The sequence below is a fragment of the Macaca nemestrina genome, chromosome 7 (genome assembly GCF_043159975.1).
Source record: "Macaca nemestrina isolate mMacNem1 chromosome 7, mMacNem.hap1, whole genome shotgun sequence".
NCBI classification, from domain to species: domain Eukaryota; kingdom Metazoa; phylum Chordata; class Mammalia; order Primates; family Cercopithecidae; genus Macaca; species Macaca nemestrina.
The window spans coordinates 84,080,346-84,102,345 of record NC_092131.1 but is presented as its reverse complement, the minus strand read 5'-3'; the positions used below and the strand labels follow the sequence as shown (position 1 = coordinate 84,102,345).

The 22,000-nt window shown below is 50.6% G+C and overlaps 4 protein-coding genes across 10 annotated transcripts; 2 read left to right on the top strand and 2 right to left on the bottom strand.

Annotated features, from left to right (window-relative positions):
* Positions 1 to 5,476: 5,476 nt before the first annotated feature.
* On the top strand, positions 5,477 to 7,977 carry LOC105477851 (fat storage inducing transmembrane protein 1). Its single transcript, XM_011734684.2, has 2 exons — positions 5,477 to 6,957; positions 7,339 to 7,977. Exons 1-2 carry the CDS (start codon positions 6,692 to 6,694, stop codon positions 7,949 to 7,951), a joined length of 879 nt encoding a protein of 292 aa, XP_011732986.1. The 5' UTR covers positions 5,477 to 6,691; the 3' UTR covers positions 7,952 to 7,977.
* Positions 7,978 to 11,238: 3,261 nt separating this feature from the next.
* Positions 11,239 to 14,574, top strand: LOC105477853 (proteasome activator subunit 1). Of its 2 annotated transcripts, none has more exons than XM_071100405.1 (11): positions 11,239 to 11,409; positions 12,093 to 12,125; positions 12,248 to 12,310; positions 12,425 to 12,535; positions 12,624 to 12,669; positions 12,804 to 12,901; positions 13,151 to 13,219; positions 13,298 to 13,365; positions 13,449 to 13,503; positions 13,578 to 13,664; positions 14,478 to 14,574. In XM_071100405.1, the coding sequence occupies exons 1-11, from the start codon at positions 11,371 to 11,373 to the stop codon at positions 14,511 to 14,513; spliced, it is 705 nt and encodes a 234-aa protein (XP_070956506.1). In that variant the 5' UTR covers positions 11,239 to 11,370; the 3' UTR covers positions 14,514 to 14,574. The 2 variants fall into 2 exon arrangements, with proteins under 2 accessions (XP_070956506.1, XP_011732993.2); XM_011734691.2 differs by lacking the exon at positions 14,478 to 14,574 and adding an exon at positions 13,838 to 14,069 and having other exon boundaries at positions 11,245 to 11,409.
* LOC105477852 (ER membrane protein complex subunit 9) lies at positions 14,067 to 16,743 on the bottom strand. Of its 6 annotated transcripts, none has more exons than XM_011734689.3 (6): positions 16,532 to 16,743; positions 16,201 to 16,410; positions 15,983 to 16,059; positions 14,647 to 14,716; positions 14,462 to 14,556; positions 14,067 to 14,298 (listed from the first exon to the last, which is right to left on the bottom strand). In XM_011734689.3, exons 2-6 carry the CDS (start codon positions 16,396 to 16,398, stop codon positions 14,112 to 14,114), a joined length of 627 nt encoding a protein of 208 aa, XP_011732991.1. In that variant the 5' UTR covers positions 16,399 to 16,410; positions 16,532 to 16,743; the 3' UTR covers positions 14,067 to 14,111. The 6 variants fall into 6 exon arrangements, with proteins under 6 accessions (XP_011732991.1, XP_011732987.1, XP_011732989.1 ...); XM_011734685.3 differs by having other exon boundaries at positions 14,647 to 14,918; positions 16,532 to 16,741; XM_011734687.3 differs by having other exon boundaries at positions 14,647 to 14,891; positions 16,532 to 16,740.
* Positions 16,744 to 18,545: 1,802 nt separating this feature from the next.
* Positions 18,546 to 21,864, bottom strand: LOC105477856 (proteasome activator subunit 2). Its single transcript, XM_011734695.2, has 11 exons — positions 21,709 to 21,864; positions 21,382 to 21,414; positions 20,883 to 20,945; positions 20,552 to 20,638; positions 20,416 to 20,446; positions 20,230 to 20,327; positions 19,575 to 19,643; positions 19,367 to 19,434; positions 19,156 to 19,210; positions 18,766 to 18,852; positions 18,546 to 18,670 (listed from the first exon to the last, which is right to left on the bottom strand). Exons 1-11 carry the CDS (start codon positions 21,754 to 21,756, stop codon positions 18,590 to 18,592), a joined length of 720 nt encoding a protein of 239 aa, XP_011732997.1. The 5' UTR covers positions 21,757 to 21,864; the 3' UTR covers positions 18,546 to 18,589.
* Between the last annotated feature and the right edge of the window lie 136 nt (positions 21,865 to 22,000).

Below are 22,000 nucleotides of genomic sequence, written 5' to 3'. Positions count from 1 at the left end.
ATGGCAAAATAGGCAGTTTTAAAAGAATAAACAGGCTAGGCGTGGTGGCTCACACCTGTAATCCTAGCACTTTGGGAAGCCAAAGCTCATGGATCGCTTGAGCCCAGGAGTTTGAGACCAGCCTGGGCAACATGGCAAAACCCCATCTCTACAAAAAACACAAAAAGTGAGCCGGGCACGGTGGCTTACGCCTGTAATCCTAGCATTTTGGGAGGCTGAGGTATGTGGATCACCTGAAGTCAGGTGTTTGAGACCAGCCTGGCCAACATGGTGAAACCCCATCTCTACTAAAAATACAAAAAAACTAGCCGGGCGTGGTGGTGGGTGCCTGTAATCTCAGCTACTTGGGAGGCTGAGGCAGGAGAATCACTTGAACCCAGGAGCAGAGGTGAGCTGAGTGCAGTGAGCCGAGATCATGCCATTGCACTCCAGCTTGGGCAACAAGAGCAAAACCCTGTCTCAAAAAAATGAAAAAGCTAGATGTGGCGCGTGCCTGTAGTCCTAGCTACTCAGGAGGCAGAGGTGGGAGGATCACCTGAGCCCAGGAGGTCGAGGCTGCAGTGAGTGGTGATTGTGCCACTGTATTCCAGCCTAGGTGACAGAGTGAGACCCTGTCTCAAAAATAAATAATAAATAAATTGTCCAGATCCTTGGCTTCTGTGTTCTCATTCCTCAAACTGATCTACCTAGGGTGAAATTCCCATGCCAGATCTCCTTTCCCACTCACCTTTTCAGTCCCTGTCTACCAAGTGATAAAGTTACCCAAGGTGCTATCCATCTCACCCAGAACCTGTGTTACTTCCAGGGCACCAAATTAAGAGAGAAATTCAAATTGTTAGTATCCTTACAGCTTCATTAGATCAAAGCCCCATAGACCATCCATTCTCAGTAAGAGATACATTTACAATACAATTTTATGTTATCGAAATAATGTAAAATGTTTGTTGTACAGGCACCTAGGAGATACTGTGAGTTAATTTCCAGACCACTGCAATACAGTGAATATTGCATAAGGCGAGTCAATTTTGTTGGTTTCCCAGTGCATATAGGTTATATTGTTTTTAGGCTGGGCATGGTGGCTCACGCTTGTAATCCCAGCACTTTGGGAGGCCAAGGCAGTTGGATCACCTGAGGTCGGGAGTTCAAGACCAGCCTGGCCAACATAGTGAAACCTCATCTCTACTACAAATACAAAAATTAGCCAGGTGTGGTGGCAGGCACCTGTAGCCCCAGCTACTCAGAGGCTGAGGCAGGAGAATCGTTTGAACCGGGGAGGCGGAAGTTGCAGTGAGCTGAGATCGCGCCACTGCACTCCAGCCTGGGCGACAGAGTGAGATGCCGTCTGAAAAAAAAAAAAAAAAAGGGTTTTCGTATTTGTTTTCTTTTTTTTTTTTTGAGACAGGGTCTCACTCTGTTACCCAAGCTGGAGTGCAATGGCATGATCTCAGCTCACTGCAGCCTGGACCTCTCCTGGCTCAAGCAATCCTCCCACCTCAGCCTCCTGAGTAGCTGGGACTACAGGTGCCCACCACTACACCTGGCTAATTTTTATGTTTTTTGTAGAGATGGGGTTTTGTCCTATTGCATGAGCTACTCTCAAACTCCTGGGCTCAAGCGATCCTCCCACTTCAGCCTCCCAAAGTGCTGGGATTATAGGCATAAGCCACTGTGCCTGGCCATGAGTGTTCTTAATGGCATCTGGAATGGTGAATCCTTTCCAGAAGGTTTCCAATTGACTTTGTCTACAGCTATCAGAGGAATCACTATGGCAGCTGCAGTTTTATGAAATCTAATTTTTTTTTCTTTTTTTTTTTTCTTGACACAGGGTCTTGCTGTGTCGCTCAGACTGGTGTGCAGTGGTGTGATCTCAGCTTACTGCAACCTCTGCTTCCCCCTCGACTCAAGCAATCTTCCCACCTCAGCCTCCCAAGTAGCTGGGACTACCAGCACACACCACCACACCCGGCTCGTTTTTGTTATTTTTTGTAGAGACAGGGTTCACAATGTATTTCTTAAAGAGTAAGACTTGCAAGTCACAATTACTCCTTGATCCATGGGCCGCAGAATGAATGTTGTGTTAGCAGGCATGAAAACATTAATCTCCCTATACATCTCCAGAGTTTGTAGGTGACCAGGTGCATCGTCAATGAGCAGTAATATTTTGAAAGGAATCTTTATTTCTGAGGAGTAGATCTTAACAGTGAGCTTAAAATATTCTGTAACCCATGCTGCAGACATATGTGCTGTCATGCAGGTTTTGTTTTATTTATAGAGCACAGCAGAATACATTTAGCATAATTCCTAAGGCCCTAGGATTTTCAGAATGGTAAATGAGAATTGGTTTCCACCTAAAATCACCAGGTGCATTATCTCCTAATAAAAGAGTTAGTCTGTCCTTTGAGGCTCTGTAGCCAAGCCCTGACTTTTCTCTTGCTGTGAAACTCCTATATGGCGTCTTCTTCCAATAGAAGACTGTTTTGTTTGCTTTGAAAATCTGTTGTTTGGTGTAGCTACCTTCATCAATGATCTTAGCTAGATCTTCTGGATAACTTGCTGCAGCTTCTATATCAGCCCTCGCTGCTTCACCTTGCATTTTTATGTTATGGAGGTGGCTTCTTTCCTTGAGCATTATGAACCAGCCTCTGCTAGCTTCCTCACCACTCTCAGTCTTTATAGTATTGAAGAGAATAGGCTGGGCTCAGTAGCTCACACCTATAATCCCAGCACTTTGGGAGGCCAAGATTGAAGGATCACTTGAGGCCAAGGGTTGGAGACCAGTGTGGGCAACATAGTGAGTGTTGGCATGCACATGTAGTCCCAGCTGTTTAGGAGGCAGAGCAGGAGGATTGCTTGAGCTCAGGAGTTTGAGACTGCAGTAAGACATGATCATGCCACTGCACTCCAGGCTGGGCAACTAAGCAAGACCCTATCTCTTTAAAAAAAAAAGAGAGAGAGAGAGTCGGGGCCTTGCTCTGGATTAGGCTTTGGTTTAAGGGAATGTTGTGGCTGCTTTGATCTTCTATCCAGACCACTAAAACTTTCTTGATGTCAGCAATAAGGCTATTTCACTTTTGTGTCATTCATGTGTTCACTGAAGTGTAGTACCTTTTAATTTCCTCCAACAACTTTTCCTGGACAGGTGCAGCGGCTCACTTCTGTAATCCCAGCACTTGAGCCAAAACAGGAGGATCACTTGAGTCCAGGAGTTTAAGACCAGCCTGGGCAACACAGTGAGACCCCTGTGTCTAAAAAAAATTTAAAAATTAGCCAAACTTGGTGACCTGCACCTGTAGTCCCAGCTCCGCGAGAGGAGGATCACTTGAACTGGGGAGGTCAAGGCTGCAGTGAGCTGCGATCACGCCGCTGGACTAGGCTTTGGTTTAAGAGAATGTTGTGACTGTTTCAATCTTCTACTGAGACCACTAAAACTTTCTCCATGTCAGTAATAAGACTGTTTCACTTTCCTGACAGAAAGTGACCCTGTCTCAAAAAAACCCCAAAAACTAAGGTATTCATGTACTAATAATATATTTTAGACTACTAACAGTTATAATGAAAATAGAATCCATAGGGGAAAAAATTAACTCTTAGGGATTTATGGTCACAGGAAATTTCTATTTTATTTGTTTTTATTTTTTGAGAGAGCCTTGCTCTGTTGCCCAGGCTGGAGTGCAGTGGTGTGATCACTGCTCACTGCAACCTCAAATTCCTGGGCTCAAGTGATCTTCCCATCTCAGCCTCCTGAGTAGCTGGGTGGGTGCCACCATGCTTGGCTAATTTGTGTATATTTTTGTATAGACAAAGTTTCACCATGTTGCTCAGGCTGGTCTAGAACTCCTGGGCTTCAGTGATCCTCCTGCCATGGTCTCCCAAAGGACTGGAATTGCAGGTGTGAGCCACCACACTGGGCCCAGAAACTATAAAAAATTAAATTTTTTGGCCGGGCACGGTGGCTCACGCCTGTAATCCCAGCACTTTGGGAGGCCGAGGCAGGCGAATCACTAGGTCAGGAGTTTGAGACCAGCCTAGCCAACATGGTGAAACCCCATCTTTACTACAAATACAAAAAAAAAAAAAAAGCTGGGTGTGGTGGTGGGAGCCTGTAATCCCAGCTACTCAGAAGGCTGAGGCAGGAGAATTGCTTGAACCTGGGAGGCGGAGGTTGCAGTGAGCCGAGATCGTGCCACTGCACTTCAGCCAGGACGGCAGAGTGAGACTCTATCTCAAACAAACAAAAAATTAAATGTTTTGAGTTATTTTTCTTGCAGAGCAATGTGATAAATGGTCAATAAAAGACTTTCAAGCGTAAAAACATATTAGGATAAATTATATGAGGGAGTAGAATGGAAATATAATTTCTGATGTAAAATCTTGTCATGTCTTTTAATGGATAATGGTGAAGTATCTAATCACTGTAGTATTTATATTTCATTGGATACATTTGAAACAATGATATAATGGTTTTATTTTGAAATGTCAGTATATAATACACTAGAAATTATGTCCTTTGCAACTATTTAAAACCACAATGAGACCAGGCATAGTGGCTTATGCCTGTAATCCCACCACTTTGGGAGGCCAAGGCAGAAAGATCACCTGAGGCCAGGAGGTCAAGACCAGCCTGGTCAACTTAGTGAGACTTTGTCTCTACAAAATAAATATTGAAACAAGGACTCACTCTGTTGCTTAGGCTTGGAATGCAATGGTGCCATCACGACTCACTGCAGTGTCAACCTTCTGGGCCCAAGTGTTCCTCCCATTTCAGCCTCCCAAATAGCTGGAATTACAGGCACGTGCCACTGTACCCATCTAATTATTTTTATTTTTGTAGAGATGGCGTCTCACTATGTGAGACCAGCTCAGTGTGGTCCCAAGCTCCTATGGTTCCTCAGGCTGGTCCCAAAATGCTGGGATTACAGGCCTGAGCTACCACACCTGGCCAAAAAATAAAAAATAAATTAACCAAGCATGGTGATGCATTCCTGTAGTTCTAGCTACTCAGGAGGCTAGAGCAGATGATCACTTGAGCCCAGGAGTTTGAGGCTGCAGTGAGCCATGATAGCACACTGTATTCCAGCCTGGGCAAGAATGAGACACTGTCTCAAAAAAATAAATAATAAAACTGTAATAAATAAAAATGAGGGGAGGGAATTTTTTTTTTTTTTTTTTTTAAGACGGAGTCTCACTCCTGTTGCCCAGGCTGGAGTGCAATGGCATAATCTCGGCTCACTGCAACTTCCGCCTCCCGGATTCAAGTGATTCTCCTGCCTCAGCCTCCAGAGTAGCTGGGATTACAGGCGCCCACCACCGCGCCCAGCTAATTTTTTTATTTTTAGTAGAGATAGGGTTTCACTGTGTTGGCCAGGCTGGTCTCGAACTCCTGACCTCAGGCAATCTACCTGCCTCAGCCTCCCAAAGTGCTGGGATTATAGGTGTGAGCCACCGTGCCCGGCCTAGTTCAAAATTCTTTTATAGGGTTCATTGAAGGTCTATTCCAAGGTATGGGCTTTAGGATCTGGAAAGAATCTAATTGATTATCCAATCTGTCTTGACCAATTTATAAAGGAAATTGATTTACTGAGGACTGAAGAGGGTTCATTGGTTTTCCTGAAGTCACACAGTTGGGTCCAGAACTCGGATGTCCTTGTTTGCTCATTGCTTCCACTACTTCCGCTGTGCTCTGAAATCCCACCACTGGTTTTGAGGAATGAGGAAGAAAGAAAAAGTGATCTCGAAATAGTTACTGACTAACAGGCACTCTCTGTGGGTAGGTGGCTCTCTACCCTGCTGCTGCCACCTCAGCAGTCAGACTGGGAGGGCAGGCTTGCATGGAGAGCCCTGAAGTCCAGGCTAGTTGGTTGGAGGATGGAACTTAAGGTTTCAACTGACTCCTGTCTGGCAATTGCCCTTTTAGGGTCTCCTCTACCCCTGTCCCCTGGGAGTAAACCTAATCTTTAGGGATCTGAGGGTCAACGTAATCAACAGATGAAACCGCCAGTTTACACAGCAGCTCTAGACCAAACTAGTCCCTTAGAGACCCTCAATCCAGACAGGAACTAAGGCAGACCCAAGCTGCTGGGGTCACAGAGCGCTGAAGTGGATACCCCTGCTGATCTGCCTCCCAAGGCCTAAGGTGGCCACAGTGCTGTGCACAGCCACCTTGTGGCATCCTGCTGTTGGTAGGTTCTTGTGCTCAGAACCCCAGAAGAAGGGCTAGATCATACTGATGATAAGACTGACAGCTTTTTTAAAAAAACGACTTTCAAGGTTTGGTTAGTTTTATCTTCATGACCTCTGATTTCCCTGTGGAGCAAATGGTAAAGTAGGGGTGGGTGGAGAGGGACTTTGGCAGACCCTGGCAGACTATGGACAAGGACAGCCCTGAACAGCTGGCCCTGAGACATGAACTGGAACATGGTTGGAGCCGAGGACACAGGACTAACAGGAAAGGACACAGACTGCTGTTAGGACACATGCTACCACACACCCAAGGCCAGGACCCTGCTGACGTGGCAGACCTCCACCCTGGCCCCTTACTGCCCCCCGCCCCTCTCCCCCGCCTGCCAGCTGCCAACAGGGCTCTGCCTTGTGTCTGCCACACCTGTCACTGCCTATCCTTGTCCGGGGGGGCCCCATCAGCCCCTCCTCAGCTGCCCAGCAGAGCAAGCAGCTAGTGGGGAGGGGAGGGAACATGGAGCGGGGGCCGGTGGTGGGGGCAGGGCTGGGGGCCGGGGCCCGAATCCGGGCACTGCTAGGCTGCCTGGTCAAGGTGCTTCTCTGGGTGGCCTCTGCCTTGCTGTACTTTGGAAGCGAACAGGCCGCCCGCCTTCTGGGCAGCCCCTGCTTACGGCGCCTCTACCATGCCTGGCTGGCAGCAGTGGTCATCTTTGGGCCCCTTCTGCAGTTCCATGTCAACCCTCGGACTATCTTCGCCAGCCACGGCAACTTCTTCAACATGTGAGTCCACTCAAGGCTGTGGGAGCTGGGTCCCTGCACTCTGGGATCCTAGCTCCCTTCTCCAGGCTTCTGTCCTCCTGCCAGTCTGAACACTAAAAATAGGCTAGGAGGTTGAGGAGAAGGTCAGGGGAGGGGGAAGGGAACAGAACCCTGGGGTATAGGGGAAGTCAGGAAAAGGACTAAAGAGGAAATATGTACCCTGGAATGCTGAATGGTCCTCCAAGGAGATGGCAAAGTTTAAATGACTGGGGGCTGTAAAGGGTACGGCAAGGAGAGAACCAGTGGTGATGTGTAGGGTTGGGGAAAGTGCAGTGATGGGAGCACAGACCAGGGTGGGAGATGGCGCTTGGGGTCTCAATAGTCTCCCCTCTTTGCCCACAGAAAATTTGTGAATTCAGCCTGGGGCTGGACATGCACCTTCCTAGGGGGCTTTGTGTTGCTGGTGGTGTTTCTGGCTACACGGCGCGTGGCAGTAACTGCCAGACACCTGAGCCGACTGGTGGTGGGAGCAGCCGTGTGGCGGGGAGCTGGCCGAGCCTTCCTGCTCATCGAGGACCTGACTGGCTCCTGCTTCGAGCCACTGCCCCAGGGTCTGCTGCTCCACGAGCTGCCTGACCGCCGCAGCTGCCTGGCGGCTGGCCACCAGTGGCGGGGCTACACGGTCTCCTCCCACACCTTCCTGCTCACCTTCTGCTGCCTGCTTATGGCAGAGGAAGCAGCTGTGTTCGCCAAGTACCTGGCCCATGGGCTGCCTGCTGGCGCCCCCCTGCGCCTTGTCTTCCTGTTGAACGTGCTGCTGCTGGGCCTTTGGAACTTCTTGCTGCTCTGTACTGTCATCTATTTCCACCAGTACACTCACAAGGTGGTGGGTGCCGCAGTGGGCACCTTCGCCTGGTACCTCACCTATGGCAGCTGGTATCATCAGCCCTGGTCTCCAGGGAGTCCAGGCCATGGGCTCTTCCCCCGTCCCCACTCCAGCCGCAAGCATAACTGAAAGAAATAAAAGCCATCGGGCCTGGCTCTGGCTCCTCTCATCATTTGGTTGGGTCCTTGAAAGGGTGGGAAGAGGGTCTGGTAGTCACTAGGATTTCCCAGCCATTCCTTGCTCTCATCAACCTTGAATGTCCTTCCTTATGCTTGACCTCCATCCCTCCAGCTGTCCTTTCAGTCTCCTAGTTTTTGCAAACTTTAAGCTATCTGGGGACTGAGATATCCAGGAATGGTGCTTCTAACGCAGGTAATGGTGCCCTCAGGTGTGGGCATCATTCTTGCTGAGTAGTTGCTCCATTTCCAGCCTGTTTGATTGTTTTTCCTGCCTTCTCCACTGAATCTCCACTCTCCCTCTTCAGGGGCCTACCTATCTGGGCACTCCTCTCAGGGACTCTTCCTACCCTGTCTTCCCCGTAGGGGGTCTGTATGTGCTCATCTATTTAACAAATGTTTATTGAACTTAGCATAGTTCTATGCCATGTAAATAAAACAAGATTTCTGCTGTTTGGAGGCATATGCGCTAACTGGGGAGGGCAGATAATAGACACACAAATAATAGCAAAACACTTGCACTGCGTTTACTCTGCCAGGCACTTTTCTAAGTGTCTGTAAGTTCTTCATAAAAGTTAACACATACGGCCGGGCGCAGTGGCTCACGCCTATAATCCTAGCACTTTGGGAGGCCGAGGTGGGCAGATCACTTGAGGTCAGGAGTTCAAAACCAGCCTGACCAACATGGTGAAACCCCATCTCTACTAAAAATATAAACAAAAAAAAAATTAGGCATGATGGCAGGCGCCTGTAATCCCAGCTACTTGGGAGGCTGAGTCAGGAGAATCGCTTGAACCTGGGAGGCGGAGGTTGCAACGAGCTGAGGTCGCGCCACTGCACTCCCTCCTGGGCAACAAGAGCGAAACTCTTGTTTCAAAAAAAAAAAACACATTTGGTCCCCACAACAATAAAAGTATGAGGTAAGTTGTACTGATCTTGATTGGAAAAAAAAAATGAGATAGTAGTGTTCCCATTGTGCAGCTGCAAACACTGAGACACAGAGGTTAAGTAACTTGTTCACAATTAATAAACAGAGGAGCCATGATTACAAAGCTAGGCAATATGGGTATATCATCTATCCCCTAAACCAGGAATTAGCAAACTTTGGCTAATTCCTCAAACTTTGGCTAAACCTTCCTGTGGCCAGTTTCTGTATGACCTGCGAGCTAATAATTAAATAATTGTATATATATATGTGTGTGTGTGTGTGTGTGTGTATATATATATATATATATTTTTTTTTTTTGAGGCAGAGACCTGGCGGTGATAGCAGTGTAATCCCAGCACTTTGGGAGGCTGAGGCAAGAGGATCACTTGAGCCCAGGAGTTTGAGACTAGCCTGGGCAAGATAGTGAGACCCTGTCTCTACAAAAACTTTTTAAAAAGAAAAAGGTAAAACGTTGTTTACGTTTTTATTATTATTATTATTATTTTGAGACAGAGTCTCACTCTGTTGCCCAGGCTGGAGTGCAATTTTGGCTCACTGCAACCTCCACTTCCCAGGTTCAAGTGATCTCCTGCCTCAACCTCCCGAGTCGCTGGGATTACAGGCCCCCACCACCACACCTGTCTAGTGTTTGTATTTTTAGTAGGGACAGGGTTTCACCATGTTGGCCAGGCTGGTCTCGAACTCCTGACCTCAAGTGATCTGCCCACTTTGGCCTCCCAAAGTGCTGAGATTACAGGCATGAGCCACTGTGCCCGGCCGTTTTTACATTTTTTAATGGTTGGAAAAGCAAAAGAAAAAGAATATTTTATTACAGGAAAAAATTACATGAAATTCAGTCCAGTGTCTGTAAAGTTTTATTGATCTCACCATACTAATTCATTTACATATGGCAGCTTTCCTGCTACAATGGTAGAGTTGAGTAGACAGACACTGTAAGGCCCATAAAGCCTACAATTTACTATCTGGCTCTTTATAGAAAAAGCTGGCCAGACGCAGTGGCTCATGCCTGTAATCCCAGCACTTTGGGAGGCCGAGGCGGGCGGTTCACGAGGTCAGCATATCGAGTCCATCCTGGCTAACATGGTGAAACCCCATCTCTACTAAAAATACAAAAATAGCCGAGCGTGGTGGGACGCGCCTGTAGTCCCAGCTATTGCGAAGGCTGAAGCAGGAGAATCGCTTGAACCCAGCAGGTGGAGGTTGCAGTAAGCTGAGATCGTGCCACTGCACTCCACCCTGGGCGACAGAGTGAGACTCTGTCCCCCAACACACACACACACACACACACACACACACACACACAGTTTGCTGGTTTAAATCAGTGAATTATCCTGGGGAGAAAAAAAAAAAACCGGGCTAATATCAGAGATAAATGCTATGAATGTACTAAAACAGGCTGATTTGTAATGCATTTGGAGGGAGGTTCCTTATAGAGGATGATGAAAATAGTTGTCTCTGAAGAGGTGACATCTAAACTGAGAACCGAATGACAACACCCAGGGTAAGTGTGTTTTAGACAAAGGGATTATTAGCAAGGGCAAAGGCCCTGAGGCAGGAATGAACATGACACATTTGGGAAACAAATAGCCCGAGTATTTGCAAGTGTAATGAATGAAAGGGCAAGTAGTAGAAAGTGAACTTAAAGGGGAGACAGCTGCAACAGCCTTTTGGATTTCATTCTAAGGTCAACAGGCAGCTGAGAAAGGGTTTTAAGCCAGACAGAGGCATGAACCCGCTGCTCTGTGAGAGTGGGCTGTAGAATGGCATATGCCGCGGTGGTCCAGGAGAGAGCTGGTCCGGGCTTGGATCGGGATGCTGTCGGCTCTGGTGCCGGTGTTGCTACAGGTGCGGAGGATGTCGGCAGAGCCAGAGGCCCACGCTAGCAAGGCTAGGAAAGAGAGGCCAGGTCTTATTCCATCTCTGGGGAAAGACAGAAGAGCCCTAAGTAAGGCTTATCTGTCCCAGGCGGAGCAGGGGAAGAAGAGAGCAGGTGGGGAGCCAGTTGGGAGGCGGAAGGTGGAGGGCGGGGCGCGGAGAGACTGGCTTAGACTAGACGATGGGAGGACCCGGCGTCCTCGGACGGCGGGCGGCGAGTGGCGAGAGGCGGGAGGCGGGAGGCGGGAGGCGGGAGGCGGGAGGCGGGAGGCGGGGACGAGAGGAGGGCGGGGAGGCGGGGACCCGGCCGGCGGGGGTGGGGAGGCTGGAAACTGGCCCTCGCGAGGCAGCCTGTGCGCGCTAGGGGGAGCCGCACCCGCCGCCCTCCTCTGCTGCACTGCACCTCTCCCTCCGGGCTGACCCCGCCTCCTCCAGCCCTCCCCGCCCCACTACCCAGGAAGGCCGTGAGTGGTGCGAGCGCCGCTTTCGCTTTCCCTTCGCGGTGCCCACTCGGTTCCTCGTGCGGCGCTAGGCCCCCCGTCCCGGTCATGGCCACGCTCAGGGTCCAGCCCGAGGCCCAAGCCAAGGTGAGCGCCGCGGGGTCTAGAAAGGGCCCACTGGGGAGGCGTGGCTCGAGCGGCCGGGGGCATCCCCGACCCGCCCCCCAGACTCCCACACAAGTCAGGGGCAGTCCGCCGAGCTGGCGCTCCCGGAGCACCTGCGCCCCGGGGAGGGCGGTGACTGCTGCCTGCGGGGACACGCGAGGCGGCCGTGGTTCTGTGGGGTGAGGTGAAGCGGAGAGCTGGCGTGGAGGGGAACTCCGCTGGCCTGGAGCCGGGGCCACACACAGACTGGATGCGGGACTGCCCCAGCTACCTCGTGGCCTTTCCCTTAGGGAGGGTCCCGGGGCCCACCCCGTCCCTGTCCTGCTCGCAGAGGGCTCTCAGCACCCCTCCTCACACCTGCCAGGCGACCCCAGGGATCTGGTCTCACGTGAACCACTGGCCCTTCACTGCCAGGAATGTTCTCATCCCCCGTATCCAGCCCTAGGGATACCCATTCCACTCTCCGTAGATCCAGGTCTGCAGAGTTCCACTCCTCCACCACCCCAACCCACCCCACAGGCATCCATCTCGCTTTCTTCAGGTCTGGCCTTAGAGGGATCCCCTCCACCCTTCCCCAGGTCAGGCCCTACATAACCCTAAGGGAACTGTCCTCAAATGAACTGGCCTTAAAGCCAAGTTTCTGAAGGGATGCATGTGCCCCACAGGTGGATGTGTTTCGTGAAGACCTCTGTACCAAGGTAAGACATGCCCCATCAGCGGCCCCACCCCTGCCCAACTCCTACTGCTCAACCCTGCCTCACCACCTAGGATGGGCATTTGATGCTGACTCCCATCCTTCTCCATCCCACCTCACACACAGACAGAGAACCTGCTCGGGAGCTATTTCCCCAAGAAGATTTCTGAGCTGGATGCATTTTTAAAGGTACCGCGGCTGGGCAGGGAGCTAGGGAGTAAAGGCCAAGAGAAGGGTCAGGGGCTGTGAGAGTGAGGTGAAAGGAACCCCCTCACCTCCAGCCCTCCTCCCACCCTACACCAGGAGCCAGCTCTCAATGAAGCCAACCTGAGCAATCTGAAGGCCCCGTTGGACATCCCAGTGCCTGATCCAGCCAAGGAGAAAGAGAAAGAGGAACGGAAGAAACAGCAGGAGGCAAGCTGGGAAGACCTGGGAGAAGGGATCCAACCATGGGGGTAATCAACCTTAGTCCTGACTCTCATGAACCCCTCTTTTTCTGCAGAAGGAAGACAAGGATGAAAAGAAGAAGGGGGAGGATGAAGACAAAGGTACTTGAAACCACAATTGTGGGAAGAGACTTGAGTCCCACCCACAGGAGCTCCTCCTAAGGATTTCTTTCTACTCTCCCCTTCAACCCTCACACAGGCTCAATCATGTGACTGACCCATTGCTCACTCTCTAGGTCCTCCCTGTGGCCCAGTGAACTGCAATGAAAAGATCTTGGTCCTTCTGCAGCGCTTGAAGCCTGAGATCAAGGATGTCATTGAGCAGCTCAACCTGGTAGGCTCTCCCCCTTCAACTCTCAGGCTTTAAGTCAAACCATTGTCCTCTTAGTCCCTGCCATTTAGGGCCTGGCACATGCCAGGTTTTAGCAAGAGAGGGCACAGCAAGTGAAACCAGAAGTCCGGGCTCTGAGGCTCAGGAGAGACCTGGCATGCCTCCACCCAGTGTGGGGAGGGAAGCAAGGGAGAATATGAAACGGAATTGGATAGAGGGCTGATGTGGCATTACGCCATTCCCTCTTCCCAGGTCACCACCTGGTTGCAGCTGCAGATACCTCGGATTGAGGATGGTAACAATTTTGGAGTGGCTGTCCAGGTGAGAGTGCTGCCCCACTTCCCTGCTCTTTTCTAGTCCATGCTTCCTTCTACTTTCCCCCTTGCTTTTTTTCCCTAGGAGAAGGTGTTTGAGCTGATGACCAGCCTCCACACCAAGCTAGAAGGCTTCCACACCCAAATCTCTAAGTGAGTGACCACCCATGTACACACTGTCTGTTTTGGGACAGAGACCTCCTTCTTCTACTCCATACACACTTCTCCTTCCACAGGTATTTCTCTGAGCGTGGTGATGCAGTGACTAAAGCAGCCAAGCAGCCCCATGTGGTAGGTGAGGCCCAGGTCAGGGTGCATGAGGGAAGGACTCATGTAAGGTCAGGCCTGACCCGAGCTTCCCACAGGGTGATTATCGGCAGCTGGTGCACGAGCTGGATGAGGCAGAGTACCGGGACATCCGGCTGATGGTCATGGAGATCCGCAATGCTTATGTGAGGAGGCGAGGGCAGGGGTGGGCAGAGGCAGCTTTCCCAGGCCACGCACTCCCTGACCCTGCAGGCTAGGGGTAAAGGGTGACAAAGCGCAGCTTCTCCACAAGGCTAGAAATGGGGCACAGAGCCACTGGAGGCCTCTGACTGACCTCCACTCCTCCCTGGCCCTGTAGGCTGTGTTATATGACATCATCCTGAAGAACTTCGAGAAGCTCAAGAAGCCCAGGGGAGAAACAAAGGGAATGATCTATTGAGAGCCCTCTCTCCCATTCTGGGATGGGTACAGCAGAGACCTTCCTACTTTTTACTGGGGACTCCAGATTTTCCCCAAACTTGCTTCTGTTGAGATTTTTCCCTCATCTTGCCTCCCAGGCACAATAAATATAGTTATACCACTGCCCATCAGCCCAAGTCTCTTTATTGGATCTGGACCCTGCTGGCCCTGGCTCAGGCATTTCCATTTCCATTAGTGGGACCAACCCACTGGGTGATTTGAGTGTTGAGCCACTGGTTGGTCCAGTCCTGCCGGATGTCGTCAAGGTGGCAGTCAAAGTCCACAAGGTGCTGGTGGGCCCGATCTTCCAGTAGAGCTCCCACCATCTGCCGTGACTCTTCCCAGTCCCTCCACATCACTCTGAAATAGCAACCCCCATGGAGGTCAAACAGCAAGTAGTGGGGCCAGACACAGACTTGACAGAGATTGGGTCTAGAGAAAGACCCTTGGGGCAGGGCCAAGGACAGAGGAGACCCAGGAATCTTGGGCTTCTAAGAAGAGAGAGAGGGAGTGGGGTACTCACAAGTTCTTATCCTTAGGGACCCAGCGGAGACCTTGGTTCTCCAGGACGATGACCGGGGGCACACGAGGCTGAGGCACCAGTTTCTGATTATCCAACTGAGTGGACAAAGAAGGGCAAGTGAGAGTTTCAAGGGTCCCCTCACCCTACTTTCTTTTCACCTCCCCACCCAGAAACCCAAGTCTCACCATAATAAGTACTGCATCAGGGAAGAATTCTGCAATTCGCCCAGCAATTTTCAAGGCCAGGGGCCCAGGGCTGTGTAGAGGGAAGATCAGAGGAGTGAGGAGCCAACTGTGGGCAAAACCCATCCATTTGAGCTGGGCCTCCCAGGTCTCATAGATGTGGGCGCAGCTGTGGCCTTTCCCTGTAGGTGGCCTGCGGGGATCGGGCCTGCTGGATGCTTGATGTACGACTGCTTGATGCTTGAGTGCTGTGGGAAACAGGTGCTCAGATACTGCTGGTGAGAGTGGAAACCAAAGGTGGTCTTTTTGGAAGGTAATTTGGCATAACCATCCAAATTGAAACTGTATACATACTACATACTATACATATGCTAACCCAGAAATTCTACTTATAAAGAATTTACGGTAATAATAGGACAATGTCTGTAATAAAACATTGGAAACAACCTCAATGTTTGAAGCATTAAATAAATCATAGTACATCCATATTCAGACTATACAGTTGTTAGGGAAAGGTAGATCTTGCTGTGGAAATGGGATGATGTCAAGTATTTATTAAGTGAGGGAGAAACGCAAATTACAAAACAGTATCTCTAATCTGCTTCATGTATATGATTTATATATATATATAATTGTCTTTTCCTATATATATAAGGAAACTGCCTTATTTTTGAAGTTGCTGGTTGGGATTTCTCTGTTCTTTCAGCACCTGGGGGACACCTCAGTTAAAGCAAGATCAGTCTGTTGGCCAGGAGTGGTGGCTCATGCCTGTAATCCCAGCACTTTGGGAGGCTGAAGCTCGTGGATCACCTGAGGTCAAGTTCTAGACCAGCCTGGCCAACATGGCGAAACCCCATCTCTACTAAAAACAAAAAAATAAAAATAATAATTAAAAAAAGCCAGGCATGGTGGCGCTCATCTGTGATCCCAGCTACTCGAGAGGCTGAGGCAGAAGAATCCTGAATCCAGGAGGTGGAGGTTGCAGTGAGCCGAGATTGCGCCACTGCACTCCAGCCTGGGCGACAGAACGAGACTCCGTCTCAAAAAAAAAAAACACAAAATCAATCTGTTGATACACAGTTGTCCTCCCCGCCGAAACGGCACTCCAGAGCAGGGCTCTGTCCTATTCATCTTTATATTTCCTCACTCCAGTACCCAGCATAGTGCCTGGTGTAAAACCCCTGCTCCTAAGCGTTTGGTGAAGGAAAGATAGAAGGAATGACCTTGGTTCATCTTGTGCGCCCCCCTCCACCCAATGCCCCACGCATCCTCGCCCTCTATTCCTCCAACCCGCAACCCCCCATAATCCTTTCCTTCTTCCTCTGGCTACGCCACTCACCTCTGGTCGTCCACAGCTGCATTGGCATGGTAGTAACCAGCCACCACCAGACCGGCCTGTGCTCCCCACACATCCACCTGTCGTGGGAAAGGGGCCATCAGTAATTAAATTGTGCCGCTGGCTTTGTGGATGCGCACTGCTGCCAAGGGACCGGGGATTAACTTGGGCTGGGGTGTTGGGTGGGTTCGCGGTGGGGGATGGGCATCCAACGGAGGCACCTGGTTGAGGGCGACCTCCAACATGACGGACAGGGCCAGGTGGCTGTGGAAGAGGGGCACACAGTCGGTGAGGCACAGGCATTCTCCGGACCGCGGCGCTGGCGCCAGAAACAGCCCGTTGACTGCGGCGTGTGGGTACCGGGCAGCATGCAGGCACGTCTTCACGTAGGCCAGGGCCGAGATCTCCACCTCCCCCATGGCGAGCGGGGCCTGGCCGGGAAGCAGCAAGCCGGATTAGTGCCGAATTAGGCGAGCCGGTGCCTAGCTCGCGTCCGTGAAGCTCCTTCCAGCGCTTCGGCACCCTCTTTGACCCTTCCCCGTGCCCTCTCACTTCGGTTCGGCGACAACGCTAACTCGACTCGCAGGTAGCCCGCCGGCTCCCGGCGCCCGGGGTCCGGGAGTCCGCCCGAAGCCCAGCCCAGGAGGAGGTCCCGATTGCATCCGAGCCCCGCCTTCCCGAGCCCCTAGCTGGCGGTTGCGACTCAGCGCCTGCCTGGGAGACAGGGCAAGCTGCAGCTCTCTGCAGAACTGGCACCTGAAGTCCCGCCCACGTGGTGCTCCTTGATAGGGCTAAAGGCTTTCAATTTGTCCAATCAGCGGCCGCACCCCAACGTTGCCCCGCCTTTGTCTCCAGCGGACTGGAAAGAACCCACCATTGTGAAGCAAAGAAAATTGCCCGAACTCTTATTGGCTAGGTTCCCCGACTTCCGCTCTCGTTGCTGGTTGGCTTTGCCTGTTAACCTGTGTTGCCCACCACCACCGGCTCCGCGGAGCCCCGGGGATGGAGCGCTAACCCGTAGCCGGGTGTTCCGAAGGGCTGCGGGCAAAGCAGACCGCCTTGCGCCTATTATGGGACGAGTGGATCTGTACTCTAGATCGGCTCTGTCACTAATGATCCGTGTTACCTTCGCGACTGCAGGTTTTCTTGCCCTTGGTTTATCTTTTGCCCATGTTCCTTTAAGGTTTTAATGAGATATGTATGGGGGCAGGCTTCCAGCCTGTCCAGTGCTTCGCAGCACGTTCTTATCTCATATTTTATGACAGGATAAGGCCCTGAATTAAAGAACAATCCCATGGAGTTTATAGCAAGATCACAGCAAAGGAACCCTTGTCTTCAGCCCAGGACTGAATCTTGAAAAGCAGAGATAAAGACAGTGATTGGCTGAAGGGGGTGTAGGGGAGGACAGTAAGAAAAACTTACAGATGAATCTTTCCCATAATGTCCTGCGGTGTATTTCCTTCACCACAATGCCTTGGAAGCATTATTTTTTTCCCTCCCAGCCCTTAAGAAGAATTCCAGGTCAGGAGCAGTGGTTCACGCCTTGCAGTGCCAGCACTTTGTGAGGCCAAGGTGGGTGGATCACCTGAGGTCAGGAGTTCAAGACCAGCCTGGCCAACATAGCAAAACCCCGTCTCTACTAAAAATACAAAAACTTAGCCAGGTGTGGTGGCACACGCCTGTACTCCCAGCTACTCGAGAGGCTGAGGCAGGAGAATTGCTTGAACCCGGGAGACGGAGGTTGCAGTAAGCCAAGATCATGCCATTGTACTCCAACCTGGGCGACAGAGCAAGACTCCATCTCAAAAAAAAAAAAAAAAAAAAAAAAGGAGTCCAATCATTCATCCATAGTTCTCCATAGTTCTCCCAGTGAAACCTCATTCTCCTTCTAGCCTTTTCCTAAACTGATAAGGATTCCTTCTTTCTTCATTCCTGATGTTGGCCACAGAACTTTCCCCTTGTCTATCCAAAGCCTTATTATTCCCATAAGGGCTCTTTGCAAATGCCATCTCTTCCACTAATTCCTGAGACCTCTGGATGAAAATAATACTGTTACATTCCAAAATACAGGTTATCTGCATGGCTGTCATGGCATGTAACAATCCCCACACTGTTCCTTTGGAGGACCTCTTAAGATTACAGTGGGCTGGCTGGGCACAGTGGCTCACGCCTGTAATTCCAGCACTTAGGGAGGCTGAGACGGGCGGATCACGAGGTCAGGAGCTCGAGATCATCCTGGCTAATACGGTGAAACTCCATCTCTACTAAAAATACAAAAAATTAGCGGGGCGTGCTGGCGGGCGCCTGTAATTTCAGCTACTCGGGAGGCTGAGGCAGGAGAATGGCGTGAACCCAGGAGGCAGAGCTTGCAGTGAGCCGAGATCGTGCCACTGCACTCCAGCCTGGGCGACAAAGTGAGACTCCATCTCAAAAAAAAAAAAAAAAGATTACAGTGGGCATCTAAGTCATGACACCCACCCCTTCCCACCACATTCATCTTCAGTCTGTACATAGATGCCACCTCAATAAATGCTTTTTGAATGAATGACTACATGCAGGAAGGGAATCCATACAACATATAGATCATTTATTTTCCTTCTAGTCCTGGGTTCAGTACATAGATGGCTTCTCTTCACCCTTCGGGTTGACAATTTTCTCCAGGTTGCTGCTGATGATATGATAAAGCTCGGCCTGGGAGAAGGCCAGAGTGCAAGAGTCAGGTTCTTAGCCAATCCCCTGCCCGCCCCTACTCATCCACCTCCCCTAAGGCCTTACTCCAGACTCACATAGAAGGCCCTCAGGTCCAGCACCATGGCCCTGAGCTCCCCATAGGCTGCCTCATCTCGCTCATGCACCAAGGCCCGGTAATCCATCTGCAGTGTGGGAGGCAAAGCTGTGTCAGTCCCATGGGAGGCTGGGACATGAGTCTGGTTTCCTTTTATAGGAAACAAGTTAACTTGAGAATGAACCCCTTCTTAGCACCAAGAAATAGGATCCCAAGGGACTGAGCAGAGAAAAGGGTCAAAGTCGTTGAAGCCCTAATTGGTTTTTCTAGGCAATGCTTTTAGCTAAATATTCTACACATTGGGAAAGTCACAAACAAGACAAGGAGGACCTCTTTCTCCACACCTCCTCGTCCCACCTCCAGCTAAAAGGCTGGTGGACTATCCACTCACTACATGAGTCTCCTTGGAGGCCTTGGCCACAGCATCCCCACGTTCTGAGAAGTACCTGCCAGAAGCAAGGAAATACCACAGGAATGAGTGTTCAGGGAGATGTACTCCCTCAGACCCTTCCCAAAGTCTCCCATCATCCTGATGCCTAGCTTTGGGGGTCCCAAAGAAATGCTCCTACTGCCCCCAATGCTGGTCTTCCAGCTGCCCTCACTTGGAAATGGTTGTCTGGAAAGCTTCCACTTTGGTCTTGACGGCATTCACCCTCTCCAGCACCTTCTCCTGTGGTGACACGGGAGGCAAAGACAACACTTCATGTCCTCCCCATTTCATACACTATCTTCCTCCTCCTTCTGGTTCATGTCTAGCTCAACCTCCGAGGCTCTCCCCACTCTAAGTGTCTTCAGTTACCCTTTTCTTACCTGGATTGCTACCCCAAAATCATTTCCATCTTCAATCTTGGGGATCAGGTGCTGGATCCATGTAATCACCTGTGTTAAGAGGGATCATGTAAGAATCATTCAACAAACATACTGAGTTCTTCCTATTATTGTCACTTACTAAAAAATTGTTATATTTAATTGGGTACTTATTACACACCAGCGCTGTGTCATGTATTTATTTCATTTAATCATCACAGCGACCATCAGAGACACATATTTATTGTATCCATTTAACAGATGAAAAAACTGAGTCACAGAATGTCTAAGTGACTTACTTAAGGTTACCAGCTAGGTAACTGATAGAATCATGATTTGAACCTAAGCAGTCTCTCTCTAGGGTCCACTCTTTTAAAACAATTCACTCACTATATCATGCCACCTCTACTATGAACCCGATAGAGCAGTAGGTTCTGAGGTTACAGAGTGGATACTACACAGTCTTTAATTTTGGGGGTACCGTTGTGATAAGAGAGGTCTAACAGAATGAGAACAAAGGAGATCTAAGCCCAAGGCACAGAAGGAAGTTTTCTTTTTCAGGACTAGGTCTCTGTATGAAGGACTTGTATCTATGGAGGAGTCCAGGGCTTCACTTTGTGTATCTTCTCTTTCCACCTCCCCCATTTCCCAGGCTTACCAGAATGCATTTCTCTTTGAGAGTCCAGACTTCTGGCTTAACCAGGGCAAGCAGGGACAGGACTTTCTCATTCCCAGGGAGAAATCCACACTTAGGGACTGTGAGAAAGAGGGGGATTCAGGCCCTTTCTCATCCAGCAGCCAATGTGCCATCTCCCCTTCCCTAGTCACCTCTTATCTCTCTTACCTTCTTTCTTCTCCTGCTTATCTGTTTCCATCTAAGACAAAAAAGGGGGAAAGTAGCTTTGGAAAAGTCACAGAGGTTGAAGGGCTATCATCTCCATTGGGTTTATAGTCCAAGTCCTGCACCCTGAATGCCTCACCTCATCATCCTTGGGTGGAGGGTCTGGGATGGGGATGTCCAGTGGGGCCCGGAGGGAAGTCAGGTCAGCCACATTGAGGGAGTCCTCCTGCACAGAGCTCACTGTCAGGGGCTGCCCAGTCTCTTCCCTTCATCCTAGGTCACAGCCTTCCCTCCATACATCCCACTTGCCCTCTGCCTCCCAACCTAGGCTCATGCCTCACGCCATCCTAATATTCCCAGTCCACTACTTGAAACTATTCTCTGCATGCTGAATCCAGTTGTTAGCTAGAGAGGATGGGCAAAGGGGAGAGAGGACATGGGAAGGGGCAGGAGGGGGCCACACTACTCACTTGCAAGAGCTGATTCAGGTATATGATTTTCTGTGGCAAGAATCTGTAGAGGAATTCCTCAGCCTGTGGGTTACATTGCAAGGGAGGGGAATCACAGAATATGCTCAATGAGATGTCTGACAAATGGAACTGGAAGGGCCTTTGGAAATCACTGGGTCCAAGACTTACAAATGAGGAAACTGAAGACCTGAAAATGAAAGGACTTGCCCAAGCTGGTAAGTGGCAGAACTAAGGTTAGGACTGTGCTATTCCTGCTTTGGGAGCCATGGATTTTTTCCTCCACATCAAAAGAGGGGAGAAGTGCCAGAAGTGGGGAGAGTCATAAGAAAGGTCAGATTAAAGGTAGCTATCAATAATTCCGGGGTTACTTTGGGTGAAGGCTTGGTAAGGGAAGTAGGGTTAAGTCTAGGGTGACTTGGGGGGGGTCATTAGGAGAGGTTGTTATCCTCAAGTATTGGTCTAAGATTCTGGGTCAAATCGCTGAAATCCAGAGACTTACCTCCTGGAAAAGATTCTGCCTGAAGACCTCCACCTACACAGAAAGTAGTACCCGGATGTTGGTTAAGGGTCTGGGTTGTCAAAAGCTTCCACCCACAACAGGGTGCCCTCCAACTGTGGCTCAGGCCTTTCTCACCACAAGCCAGTTTCCCCTGGAAGCTCCTGCTCACTGCAGTCAGAGGGCAGGAATCTGGGAATCCCCGAGAAGTGAAGGCACTAGCGAGATTGGGGGAGTTATCTGGCACTGCTTTGGTCCCCTGAACCACCCAGCTTGGCCTCCCCCCAAGAGGGCTCTATGACCCCTTCCTGGCCTCCGATTCACCATTACCTGTTTGCGGGCTTCCCCGCTCAGGCGCACCCCACACGGCTTGGCCATGCTGCTTCAGTCGCTAGATCTCTGGTCTCCCGGCTAGTAGCCCGGGCTTTCGCTTTCACTCCCCAGGTCCAGGCCCGCCCCCCTCAACCCCGCCCCCTTTCTTCTTTCCGCCTCCCTCCTCCCCCGGCAGGCCGCAAGCAGTAGGTAGCCCCTCAGCCATTCCCAGCCAGTTGCCACTAGGAGAGGCGGTGCTGGCTGGGTCACAAGCCCAGGGGCTGCCCGAGAGAGGGGCTGGGGTGAGTAG

Excerpts from the sequence above, each read along its gene's own strand:
- LOC105477853 (XM_011734691.2), top strand. The coding sequence starts at position 11,371 with ATGGCCACGCTCAGGGTCCAGCCCGAGGCCCAAGCCAAG. Across the intron at positions 13,220-13,297 it reads ATTTTGGAGTGGCTGTCCAG|GAGAAGGTGTTTGAGCTGAT; the intron begins GTGAGAGTGCTG and ends TTTTTTCCCTAG. Across the intron at positions 13,665-13,837 it reads TGGAGATCCGCAATGCTTAT|GCTGTGTTATATGACATCAT; the intron begins GTGAGGAGGCGA and ends CTGGCCCTGTAG.
- LOC105477856 (XM_011734695.2), bottom strand. The coding sequence starts at position 21,756 with ATGGCCAAGCCGTGTGGGGTGCGCCTGAGCGGGGAAGCCCGCAAACAG. Across the intron at positions 21,415-21,708 it reads GCGGGGAAGCCCGCAAACAG|GTGGAGGTCTTCAGGCAGAA; the intron begins GTAATGGTGAAT and ends CTTTCTGTGTAG. Across the intron at positions 19,644-20,229 it reads TCAAAGAGAAATGCATTCTG|GTGATTACATGGATCCAGCA; the intron begins GTAAGCCTGGGA and ends CTCTTAACACAG.
- LOC105477851 (XM_011734684.2), top strand. The coding sequence starts at position 6,692 with ATGGAGCGGGGGCCGGTGGTGGGGGCAGGGCTGGGGGCCGGGGCCCGA. Across the intron at positions 6,958-7,338 it reads CACGGCAACTTCTTCAACAT|AAAATTTGTGAATTCAGCCT; the intron begins GTGAGTCCACTC and ends CTTTGCCCACAG.
- LOC105477852 (XM_071100404.1), bottom strand. The coding sequence starts at position 16,349 with ATGCTGCCCGGTACCCACACGCCGCAGTCAACGGGCTGTTTCTGGCGC. Across the intron at positions 16,060-16,200 it reads TGGAGGTCGCCCTCAACCAG|GTGGATGTGTGGGGAGCACA; the intron begins GTGCCTCCGTTG and ends TTCCCACGACAG. Across the intron at positions 14,299-14,461 it reads GTCCCTAAGGATAAGAACTT|AGTGATGTGGAGGGACTGGG; the intron begins GTGAGTACCCCA and ends TTGCTATTTCAG.